A 13,039-nucleotide genomic window follows, 5' to 3' on the forward strand; every position below is an offset into this window, starting at 1 on the left:
GTAGACTAAGCCAGGTGCAGGTTATCTACAGTGACTTCCAGTGAATCCCCTTTTCAGTCTCTCGGTGATGCTTTTAAGTTTATTAGACATGATTATTTTATGATGCCATGTAATTTCAGGATTGTAGGGACACTGCCTGGTGGTCTAGTGGTCAGGATTCGGTGCTCTCAGAATTGTGGAGAATACGGCTCCAAGTCCCTCTGTCTAAAGATGCAGAAATTGAGAGCTGGCACAAGATCATGCGTAGAGATTACCAGATGAGCTAGTGGTTATTCCAGGCTGGAGTCCAAAAGCGAGGGTTTGAATCCCAGCTCTACCACAGACTTGTAGTGATGATTTTGAACATGTTACCCCATCTCTCTCAGCTTCAGTTTTCCATATCCGTGAAAGATGAACAAGCAAGCTTCAGTTTCCTTATCTGTGAAAGATGAGCAAATAGCATAGTATGTAGTAGAGTTTCGACAGGATCAAACACAACACGACATGTACAGTCATGACTTTGGTACATAGCAAGGGCTTCATAAATGTCTGCCCTTATTATTATAGTGACAGAACTTGCCTAGACCTCAGTTTACCCACCTCTCAATCAGAGAGAGGAGACAGGAGAATGAGAAATGGGGAACCTCTGCAACACTTCAAAGAACTGTAAAGCTGTAGACAAGAAATTCTATGTGTAGAATTTCAGAATTTCTGGCAATTGACATGTGTGGGAGAATGAATGATGGGGTGGAGGAGAGAGAGGGAGGGAAGAGACTTACCCCTGAAATCATACGGTACAAAAGCCTTTTTCCCTGTACCCTCCTCCCTAAAACCTGTGAATGTGTTCAGTAGGACTAAATTAAGACGTAATAACTCTGCCACATTGAAACAAGTAAGGTTTATCTAAAGACGTGTGTTTAAACTTTCAGGTGAAAGCACTGGCTACCTCATGCCCAGAGGAGCTCCGTAAAGGCAACGTGTTAGCCTGGGCTGATTTCCTGTCTGGAATTGTGGGGAGAGTGAAGATCGATGCCAAGAGCATGTTCTGTTCTGGTTAGAAGTTCTTTCTTCTGTGGACTGCCATCCCTTGACCACTCAGTGAGACTTTATGACAAAAAGAGACAATTCAAAATTCCATGTTGATCAAATAGTGTGTGCCTGTCAGTCTGTTGTTTAACTAGTAATTCACCTTCGGTCTAACCTTTACCCAAGGGATTTTTTAATTCTTAAATACATGCTGTATTCATTGTGGAGGAAACTGGGACAATGGTAGAAGATTAGGAAAATAGGAGGAGAGGAGGAATACAGTTAATTTTTGAAATGCCACCAAAGTCCTGGCCTCCTGTTTGAGATGGGGTACTCTCTCAACTCTACACTTCCTGGTGGCCATCTAGCGGTAGGTGGCACAAGGAGGAAAGCAAAGGACATTATAATCCATAGACTGAATAATCATAAAATTTCGTGTACGTAAAGAAGTTCCTAAAGATGTCCTAGAATTTGTGGGTGTTGATAGATTTCACTAATATTCCTAAAATACCACTTTTTCCTTAAAAAATCTATTTAGCTGATCTCTGCTGAAAGAGGAAAAGTGGTGACTCAAATAGTTTTTTCGGGTAATTTTGCTTGCCCATGATCTGGTCACGTCACTTTGTTTTAGTGTCAGTGGAGTGGCTCTCGGATGCTGGCACAACACATGATTTGAAACTCTTGACCTAGTGATGCTGTCACGATGTCACTGTGTCGCTGACAATCTCCGCGCCTGTGTTCTTTGCCCTCAGATTGCCCACCTTTAGAAGGGACGATACCTCATCTGCGAACTGTATCGATAGACTTAACACCGGGCTCCAAAATCAGTCTGTTCTGTGATCCAGGCTTCCAGATGGTTGGGAACCCTGTGCAGTACTGTCTGAATCAAGGACAATGGACACAGCCACTCCCCCACTGTGAACGTGAGCTGCCTTTGTTGAAGGCATTTCAGTTGCTCTTGAAAGATGTCGGACTGTAAGAAATGTTTCAGACATGCTAGATAAAAGCTAGGTGCAAACACAGCAACTATTCATTGAATAGCTCCTTTGTGTAATGAACTGTGCTGCGCGCCATGAGGGAAATGGGTGATGAAACTCCAGAGACCACCCCTGTGGCTGCACTCCAGGTGCCACAGGGAACTGGATGGGAGGGAAAGACAGATCTGCGAGCTGGTGTCCAAAGGGAGATGGGTTATGGAAATAGGAAAAGACCTCTTGAGTTGGGTGTGTCCATTCATTTCTTTATTCAGCAAGTTTAAAGCAGCTACCGTGTGCTAGACACACGTCTATGTCCTAGGGACACAGTATTGGAAGAAAGTCTCTTTCATGGAGTTTACTTTGGAGAAGGAGGGACAGAAAATAGCAAATAAATATTGTCTAAGTTATAGTAAATAAGAACAACAAGACCCAGAAGTAAGTAAGGACTCTGGAGAAAAACAAAGCAAAATCGGGAGACACAATGTGAGGGACTCAGGGGAGGCTGACTGCTGTTTTAGAAGGGCAGTCATCAAAGTTTCTCCATAGCATCTATGCTCCCTGACATCTATATTTATCTGTGGCTTGTTTCTCTACTCCGACTAGATAGTAAGCTCCACAGAGCAGGGGTTTATCTGTCTGGTTCATTACTGTGATGTTAGTACCTCTGGCAGTGTCCAGCAGGACCTTCATAAATATGTCTTCTTAATGGATGAAGTGCATGTCTGCTCTGAGCCAGCTGGCATGCTAGATGCCCAGGGCACGGGCATGGCTACTGCCTGCTCCCACTCCTAGCGAGCTGTCCATCTATGTTGTGTGCAGTGAAAAAGTCATGTTTAATTGAACTAATAAGTTTAATATAAACAAAATGTCGTTTGAGTATTTTGCTCCTGACGGAGTTCTGTTCTTCCTGGTCACGCTACAGGCATTAGCTGTGGGGTGCCACCCCCTTTGGAGAATGGCTTTTATTCAGCCGAGGACTTCCATGCTGGCAGCACCGTGACGTACCAGTGCAACAATGGCTACTATTTGTTGGGTGATTCAAGGATGTTCTGTACAGATAACGGGAGCTGGAATGGCATTTCACCATCATGCCTTGGTGAGATAGATCTTGGCAATTACTATATGCGTTTATTCCAGCTCCATGGGAGACAATCACTCCAAATCCCCGAGGCTGTCTTGTGACATTCCTTTGTTAACTTCATCTCATCCCAAGAAACCCTGGGCAAGCCACAGTGACAAAGCAGCTGTCCCTAGAGGTGCCAAAAATGTTTTAAATTGTTACCAGGCTCAATATCAAGACTATTTTTATCTCTCTGTTCTTCTACTTACCCACCTGTGAACTGGGGAAATAGTAGTTTTTCTTGGGATGGGGGTGGGGGGATATTCTCTAAATGTTTACTGAATGAATAGATGAGTGAATGCCAAATTGATCCCTGAGCCACCTTGCTTCAGGCCATCCCAAATAATTCGTCCTTACTAAATTCCATAGGCTCACTAAAGTTAACCTATGTTCATGAAGCCAGGCCTCTGAGGTCCACTTAGTAAGCTTCTACTACACATACAGCGTCTCTGCCATGGGCAAGGAAAACTCCCATTTATGTGGTGGAGCTAATTTTTTTTCCATTTCTTAATTCTAAAGTCTTTATCCACAGTAATGCTTGATTATTTTATTCTTTTTCTTTATCCACGTGTAATTTTTTCCTTCTTTTTTTAAATTTACATTTTAGTTGACATACAGTGCAATATTGGTTTCAGGAGTAGAATTCAGCGATTCATCACTTACATACAGCACCCAGTGCTCAGCCCAACAAGTGCCCTCCTTAGTGCCCATCACACATGTGGCCCATCTTCCCCCTGCCATCTCCCTCCATCAACCCACAGTTTGTTCTCTGTCATTAAGTGTCTCTTGGGGTTTGTTTCCTTCTCTTCTCTTTTTTCCCTCTTTCCATATGTCCATCTGTTTTGTTTCTTAAATTCCATATATGAGTGAAATAATATGGTACTTGTCTTTCTCTGATTGATTTACTTCACTTAGCATACTGCATTGTATCTCCATCCATGTCACTGCAAATGGCAAGATTTCATTCTTTTTGATGGCTGAGTGATATTCCATTGTGTGTATGTGTGTATATACACACACACACACCACTTCTTTTATTTTTCTTTCTGAATTGTTTTTATTTTTGCTAGCAAGTGCTAATCTTTCTTTAAATTATAATTTATTGTCAAATTGGCTTCCATACAGCACCCAGTGCTCATCCTAACAAGTGCCCTCCTCAGTGCCCATCACCTACTTTCCCTTCTCCCCCACACCCCATCAGCCCTCAGTTTGTTCTCTGTATTTAAGAGTCTCGTGCACTTGGCCTCCCTCTCTCTGTTTATAACTTTTTGCCCCCTTCCCCTTCCCCTATGGTCTTCTGTTAAGTTTCTCAAGATCCACGTATGAGTGAAAACATATGGTATCTGTCTCTCTCTGACTAATTTCACTTGGCATAATACCCTCCAGCTCCATCCACATTGCTGCAAATGGCAAGATTTCATTCTTTCTCATTGCCAAATAGTATTCTATTGTATATATAAACCACATCTTCTTGATCAGTTGATGGACATTTGGGCTTTCTCCATAGTTTGTTGTTGATAATGCTCAAAATCAATGTTGAGGTGCATGTACCCTTTTAAATCTGTATTTTTGTATCCGTTGGGTTAAATACCTAATAGTGCAATTGTTGGATTGTAGAGTAGTTCGGAAATAGTAGCTTTGATTGTGTATCTGCAATGTGATCATTATTCCTATAATTAAATTTTATAAAAAAAATATATATATTTTATATATATTGTTAAGCAATATGTAATGATCTAAACATAAAAACAAATGTCTACTACATAAGAAAAATCAATCAACCTCACTACCTGTAAGCTGTCTTCATTGTAGATGTGGATGAATGTGCAGTTGGGTCGGATTGTAGTGAGTATGCTTCCTGCCTGAATACAAATGGATCCTACGTTTGCTCATGTGTCCCGCCCTACACAGGAGATGGCAAAAATTGTGCAGGTAACTAGTACGTGCATTACTGGGGAGTTTATTCATGTTTCATGTAAATATATTTGTGTCTTATTTAAAAATACAACAATATTTCAGATGTATGTTATTTAAAAATACAACAGTATTTTCAAGGTCAAAGGATAGATGGAGAAGATAAACTATCTTTAAAAAGACACAGTAAGTAACAACTAAAGGAGCTTTAAATTAGCATTGTGCCATGCCCAACTTCCCAGTCTCTGAGAAACAAAAGCCAACTCTATCACTGGAATATTGATGCAATATCTACATCGTATGAGGATAATAAGGGGGATTTAGAACTGTAATCACCGGCCTCTATAGCCCCAGTCGGAGCAAAGAAGCTACTGTGCCATCGCCATGGGTATCCTTCCTCTGCCTCAGCCGCGCAGAATTACATTCTTGGAAAAAAGAGACATCTTGCCTTATCACAGCTCCATATTTTGTGATAACTTTGATAAAATGAGCCCATCCCTCAACCCACTGATGTCTTTCTGCATTTATTGTGAGAAAGCAACTCTCAGAAAATAGTAACACAGAATATAAAGAGGAATTCTCAAAATCGAGTCTTGGGATGGCATTTACTTTTTGAGAGGCTTTAAAGTCCTTGACTTACATAGCCAGAATGACCTTTAGAAAAGATTGAATCAATAAAGCTTCCCTTTTGAGAATTCAAGTATCATATTTACTCCTATCCAACTCTGGCCCCAAATATCCCTGTACCTTACTTCTCTTCCTAGAAGTGGTGACCAATTTTGCACCAAATTTGCAGCATAGGAGAGGCCTCTGCTCCATAGCCTGTTTGGAAACGGAGTTTGGGAACTTCTCTCAAATGTGCTTAGGTATTGCCTTTACATCAATTTGAGAGAAAGCCAATTACTCTTAAAAAGTAGGTGTGAGGGGCGCCTGGGTGGCTCAGTCGGTTAAGCCTCCGATTTCGGCTCAGGTCAGATCTCACGTTCGTGGGTTCGAGCCCCGCGTCAGGCTCTGTGCTGACAGCTAGCTCAGAGCCTGGAGCCTGCTTCCGGTTCTGTGTCTCCCCTCTCTGCTCCTCCCCCTCTCATGCTCTGTCTCTCTCTGTATCAAAAATAAATAAAACATTAAAAAAAAAAAAAGTAGGTGTGAGGTTAGGGGAGGCGAGAGGAGCTCACGTTCTTCTAGTAAATGCCCTGGCGCCACCACTACTTCCCCACTAAACAGCTCCCTTTCAGCCAGATAAATTCTGTATATTTCTGTTAGTCATTGTGTTTCAAAATATTGTTGCTTAAATGCCTATTAAATGTATGTTCTGTGGGGGCGCCTGGGTGGCTCAGTTGGTGGAGCAGCCAACTCTTGATTTCGGCTCAGGTCATGTTTCCAGGTTGTGCATTAGGCTCCATGCCGGGTGTGGGACCTGCTTAAGAATCTCTCTCTCCCTCTGTCCCTTCCCCATTCGCTTGCTAGCACTTGTTCTCTCTCTCTCTCGCTCTCTCTTTCTCTCTGAAAAAAAAATGTTCTGGTCTAATGTCCAGCGTATCCCAGACCTTCATGCATCTCCCTTCAAAAGCGCTTTTTTCCAAAAGGTTTAACTGGCACTTTCACGGTAGTGAAACTCTTCTGCTGTGAGACCGTGCGTGGTTGCGTGAACACCACTTAGTGCCCCACAAAAACTTGTCCTTCCTTTCAAGAACCTATAAAATGTAAGGCTCCGGGAAATCCAGAAAATGGCCACTCTTACGGTGAGACTTACACGGTGGGCGCCGAAGTCACGTTCTCGTGTGAGGAAGGACACCAGCTGATGGGAGTAACCAAAGTCACGTGTCTGGGGTCTGGAGAATGGAGTCATCCGATACCATATTGCGAAGGTATGTTTAGAAAACTCGCCACGTTCGTGGCATTTAGCAGTACTAGAGATTTAAAGTAGAGAAGTGTCTCGTGTTAAGTTGTATCAATATTCTTCATATTTAAAACCCACCTATTGGGTTCCTCTTTAAATGCGACCAGATAACCTAGAGCTGCCCTTGAACTTTTAGAGATTTGGGTACACACTAGCCAAGAAAAACAGTCCTGTCTTTGTTTTTCCACCTTTAAGCTGTTTCCTGTGGCGTACCGGCCATTCCAGAAAATGGAGGCTTTGATGGCTCTGACTTTACCTTTGGCAGTAAAGTGACATATCGGTAAGTGTGTAAGATTAAAGCTACATTGTAGGGCACCTGCGTGGCTCAGTCCGTTAAGTGTCCGACTTCAGCTCATGTCAAGATCTAGCGGTTCATGGATCTTGAGCATCAGCTTGGGCTCAGGTCATAACCTCGCAGTTCATGGGTTCACGCCCCATGTGGGGCTCTGTGCTGACAGCTTGGAGCTTGGAGGCTGCTTCAGATTTTGTGTCCCCCCTCTCTTTCTCTGCCTCTCCCCCACTTATGTTCTGTCTTTCTCTCTCTCTCAAAAATAAATAAACATTTAAAACATGTGTTTAAACTACATTGTAGAAGTTGTTGATGGCAAGCTGGCTATAATATAATGCTGAAAGAAAGGGAGAAGAAGAATCCCAGAGGATGTTTCTGGATTCATATGGAATTAGTTGAATTACGTCTTATATGAAGAAATCTAATTTAATAACCTAATGGGTAGTCCTGACTAGAGTCCTTAAGTTCCTTGACCAGTCACTTACGCTGTCACCAGCATCTTTGAGGATGTCTGAGAATGGATGTCGGAGAGGAAGGCCCTGCAAGCTGAGGAATATTCTCGGTTAGAAGCTGGAGCTTTGTCTCCAGACGCAGTATCTCAGGCACTTGGGCCAACCAGACCATCCTCAAATCAGGAATTGTCTGTTTGCAGCTGCTAAGCCGTGGCACAAACTGCAAGCAAACCAAATTCTTTATTTTTCTACACAGCACTCAACAAGGTCCCTGTGGGAAGATGTACAGTATTCAACCTTGAAAAAAACATAATTTCAAGGCATTATTTCAGTAGGGAAAAAAAAAAAAAAACTCTTTCAATAAATTGTAAAGTGTAAATCCTCAATATTTTTAAAGGTTCTGGCTCTGGTAAAATGACGCAGAATAAAGCAAATCATATTCAGTAATCTTCCTTTATCTTCTTCAGGTGCAATAAAGGATATACTCTGGCTGGTGCTAGAGAATCAGCCTGTCTTGCTAGCGGTTCTTGGAGTCATTCTCTTCCTGTGTGTGAACTGGTCACGTGTTCTAGCCCTGAAAACATAAATAATGGGAAATATATTTTGAGCGGGCTTACCTACCTTTCTACTGCGTCGTATTCGTGTGAGAGTGGATACAGGTAAAGTCCGTGGACACCAGCCAAGCGGCCCATAATACCCTGTTCCCCATCATTCACTCAGTAGGTTTCATTTGGATATGACTAGCTGACTTTAAATACGAGTTTCTGTAAAAGATTGTCTCAAATTTGTAGGCTTCTGAAGACTAATATATAATGCTAGCAATGCCTCTGGAAACATTTCACCTAACTTTGACTCTGGGAGCTCTAGTTCAGTCACTAAACACATTCAATCATTAAACACAAAAGCAAAAAGTGTTTGTTAAGCAAAATACAGTATCTGGATTTGGTAGTGGGTAAATAACTTAATCGCATAGGATGTTCCAAAAGGCGTGTCAAGGTAAGGGCCCGGGTTCTTAATACTGTAAGAGGTTGATGTGATTAATGGTGTGTGAGGGGGTGTGTGTGTTCAAACAGAAGGGACAATAGAGAGAGCCTGGAATCATAAACTTGACCAACAGGATCTGAAGTGAAATAGATCCAGTGAACAGAAAATAGAGAAAATACAGGCAGTCAGAATCAGGTTGGCAAGCAAAGTTGGGTAAGCCAGGCCCTTGGAATGCAAGGTTTGTGAAATCAAAGGAAGACCAGAGGTCAGAGTCATAAGCAACACAAGTTCAGATGTCCAGGTTGAAGATGGACAATGCCCTTTGACCTCAGTTACCATGGCTTCCTCAGTGTTGACCTCAATTACAGCTGGATCCCAACCAGCGCATTAACCCCTTCTCATCCGGGTAACTTATTGGTGAGGTCACGCTCTAGCCCCTCCAGGGAGCACATTACATTTTGCAGCTGAGACCCTAAGCCCATTCACTACTGTAAACACCCTGGAGCCTGCCCAGGTTTCCCTTGCTTTTATATAATCCTCTCCACCGCAGTGAACACTAGCCAATGACAGAGGTGGCATCATTCTTTCCTGTAGCTTACAGGGCCCCCCTGTCCTTGAATGCTCGGCATCAGGCAGCTGGGACAGAGCGCCACCTACCTGCCGTCTCGTCGTCTGCGGAGAGCCGCCAGCAATCAAAGATGCCGTCATCACTGGGAACAACTTCACTTTTGGGAACACTGTCACTTACACTTGCAAAGAAGGGTAAGTAACCCTATGGGGGAAAGAAACATTGGGAGCCTCGAGGGAGTGGAGGTACCCCCATCTGTGAGATGGGCTCCAGTGAAGACTAAATGAAATGTCCTGGCAACCAAAGCCAGAGAGTTTTATGTTCTTGTTTCCTGACAGCAAGAAAGGGCAGCATTTTCTCCTGTGGGAACAGTGTTTTCCTGGAATTAGGGTGATTTATCAAATGAGGCCTTGAATAATGGCTATTGGGCAATGCAGTGGAAAATATCTTTATTCTTTGCTTAGAGATGAGACAAACACATTTAAATAGACATTCGTGTATTTATCTTCTGCAAACCCGAAGGCAAGACCCTAAGTCACAACATAAAGATAACGAGTTTACAGGGACAAAAGATAATAAAGTTCACGTTTTTATATTTTTGATGATCTCATTTCATTCAGAGAGAAATTTTGAAAAACGAGGAGGCGTATTACGCAGAGCTTTCACACTTACTGTCTCAATGATCCTCACAAAAACTGTGGAAATAGAGAGAGGGGAGGCTCACTCTGGGAGGGTGGTCTGCTTAGGGTCCCAGGCAGGCAGTAAGGAAGCGAAGGATAATCCCAGGTCATCTGACTTGCATTTCATTGCTTATTTACCCCATGCTTCTTCAATAAATATCGTCACCATTAATAGTGGTTTCACGCTCCAGATTTACCACAGGCGTTTTTCACACAGTTGGAAGCAGCAACAGCAAAAGAGTTGCCACTTTCTGGATTTGTGTCTCAGCTTTATCATTTGCCATGTGGCTTTGGGGGAGAGCTCTGGGCTTGAATTGTCCTACATAAAAATAATCTCATTAAAGCCTCCTACTTCTTACGGATACTGTGAGGAGTAAAATGGTATCATGCCTAGCCTAATCAGAAAAACGTAGGGGCACCTGGGCTGGCTGGGCATCCGACTTTGGCTTAGGTCATGATCTGTCTGTGGGTTCGAGCCTGGAGCCTGCTTTGGATTCTGTGTCTTGCTTCCTCTCTCTGTCCTTCCCCACTCGCACTGTCTGTCTGTGTCTCTCTCTCTCAATAAGTAAACATTTAAAAAATTTAATTAGGGGCACCTGGGTGGCTCAGTCAGTGGAGCGTCCGACTTCGGCTCAGGTCATGATTTCACAGTCCGTGAGTTTGAGCCCCACGACGGGCTCTGTGCTAACACCTAGCTCAGAGCCTAGAGCCTGTTTCAGATTCTGTGCCTCCCTCTCTCTTTGACCCTCACGCTGTCTCTCTTTGTCTCTCAAAAATAAATAAAAAACAGGAAAAAATTTTAATTCAAATAAAAAAACTTAATTCAACAAACTTCGCCATTATTATGAGCGGAGCACAAATGAGAGGGAGGTTTCTATTCTACCACAGAAGGTGAAGTTCACTTCATCTGGGTAGAAGACAGTCCTGGTAATACAGGACCACCAGCAGGTGGCGACAAGATTTCTTTTGCAAAAAGCTCCTGAGAGTCAAACACTTGAATGAATAGCTGGTAAAGGTCCCAAATCTAAACACCTTCTTAAATGAAAAAGAAACCTTTAATATTCAAAAGGGGGGATGGGTGAAATAGGTGAAGGAGATTAAGAGTAAGCATATTTTGCAGAGCACTGATTAATATATAGAATTGTTGAATCACTGTATTGTACACCTGAAACTAATATAACACTGCATGTTAACTCTACTAGAAGGAAAATTAAATAAATAAAATGTCAATGCAGGATTTAGCTTTTGATGGTCCCATCTCTATCTCTCAACTGTGTATTGACCCATTTAAAAACTGCTTCCTAATAACTGTGCAGGACTATTTGAGATTAGTCATCTTAGTGTTTGTGAAATCTTATCAAATTAGCAAACATCCCAGATAATTGGTAGAAATCGACAACCTCTGGGGTTCTTTTCCTAATGAAAAAAGTAATGCATTACCACCATGTAAACTTAGAAAATGAAAAATGTATTTTATTTTTTATTTTTTTTAATGTTTTATTTATTTTTGATACAGAGAGAGACAGAGCATGAGAGGGGAAGGGGCAGAGAGAGAAGGAGACACAGAATCTGAAGCAGGCTCCAGGCTCTGAGCTAGCTGTCAGCACAGAGCCTGACGCGGGGCTCGAACCCACAAACGTGAGATCTGACCCGAGCCGAAGTCGGAGGCTTAACCAACTGAGCCACCCAGGCACCCCGAAAAATATATTTTAAAAAATTACCCAAAGATAGGGGCGCCTGGGTGGCTCAGTCAGCTAAGTGCCCAACCTCAGCTCAGGTTATGATCTCGTGGTTTGTGAGTTCAAGCCCCACATTGGGCTCTGTGCTGACAGCTCATAGCCTGGAGCCTGCTTCCGATTATGGGTCTCCCTCTCTCTCTGCCCCCTCCCCCACTCACATTCTTTTCTCTCTCTCCCTCTCAAAAATAATAAACATACAAAAGTTTTTAATTACCCAAAGGTAAATGGTGGTAGCTTACTGTATTTCTTCCCAGAATTTTGTCTACAAATAGTTTTAAATATTAAAGATTATGCTATAGATACAAATTTACATGTTTCTTCTTTTCTTTATAAATCATTCACCTAAAATATATCATTAGAGTTCTGAGTCTCCCCAGTGTTAACTCTATATATTATATAAAAGGGTTTTATTAGAAAAAGCACTACATGCAGTAATAAAAATTACAACAAACCCGTACATTCATAGAGGGTTTACATTCCTCAGAGGACTTTCACATGAATTATCTCATGTGCTCCCTTCTGTGATAACAGAGGTTTGGCAGAATAAGTAGTATTGCAACTTTATAGTGAAAACATGAAGGTATTGGGCCACATTATCTTACATATTCCGTCTGGTTCAGGCAAGTAGACACTCTGTGGGAGATTTCATCTCATCGAAAAGATGGAAATCAAATCCACGCACCTAAATCACATAGCTGTTAGAGGGGCTGAGAACAGCTTTAAGAAAGTGCTTTAAATATACATGAAGTGCTATGTGGAAAAATGGCTTTGTTATTGTCTGTCACTGTTATTGCTACAGACAGTGATAACATTTTAATAATTTAGGGGGGGACTATCTTAAATAGTTAATCAAATTAATACAAAGTACCTGCAGTCACAAATCACTGCCTACCTACATTTTGTTCCAAATGAAAACAATCAATAACTATTAAGAGAGAGTTCTACTTTTTTTCTGAGAGGAAAACTTTTGGTGAGAGGAAGAACACCCGTGTCTTTTGCGTACATCCCTCCACTGTGGGATGCCACAAGAAGGCTGGACTAGAAAGAAAGCCTTTGGACTCCTCTTCTGTCTGGCCAAATGGCTAATAAGCATTTGAAATATACAGAAAACCACAAAAAGTAATTAGTTAATCTCTATTTAAAGTTACCTGGGCGTCCATTCTTGAGAGAAAGGTACACATTAAATTTTTTTTGCCATAGTTATTATAGCTTTCTTTTTCATAAAGTAAAAATAATACAGCGCAATACTCCAAATATAACAAGAAGCCATCCTCCTCGCTTTCCCATTCTCCCCGAAGTAACAAATGTGCATTTTTCCTTTATTCCCTACGTATGTTTCCATAAACAAATGTTCTGTTGACTTAATGTGTTTTAATTTCTGAATGTGTTTTTTAAATTTTTTTACATTTTA

The 13,039-nt window shown here is 41.9% G+C and overlaps 1 protein-coding gene across 1 annotated transcript in view; it reads left to right on the plus strand.

Annotated features, from left to right (window-relative positions):
• SVEP1 (sushi, von Willebrand factor type A, EGF and pentraxin domain containing 1) overlaps positions 1–13,039 on the plus strand; it is a 195,044-nt gene that overhangs the window by 124,667 nt on the left and 57,338 nt on the right. The window contains exons 30-37 of the mRNA XM_029919633.1: positions 909–1,032; positions 1,758–1,928; positions 2,905–3,078; positions 4,915–5,034; positions 6,708–6,884; positions 7,112–7,196; positions 8,125–8,316; positions 9,236–9,403. Coding sequence (XP_029775493.1) covers positions 909–1,032; positions 1,758–1,928; positions 2,905–3,078; positions 4,915–5,034; positions 6,708–6,884; positions 7,112–7,196; positions 8,125–8,316; positions 9,236–9,403 — 1,211 coding nt within the window. The remainder of the gene's footprint in view (positions 1–908; positions 1,033–1,757; positions 1,929–2,904; positions 3,079–4,914; positions 5,035–6,707; positions 6,885–7,111; positions 7,197–8,124; positions 8,317–9,235; positions 9,404–13,039) is intronic.

Source organism: Suricata suricatta, chromosome 13 (assembly GCF_006229205.1).
Source record: "Suricata suricatta isolate VVHF042 chromosome 13, meerkat_22Aug2017_6uvM2_HiC, whole genome shotgun sequence".
NCBI classification, from domain to species: Eukaryota; Metazoa; Chordata; class Mammalia; order Carnivora; family Herpestidae; genus Suricata; species Suricata suricatta.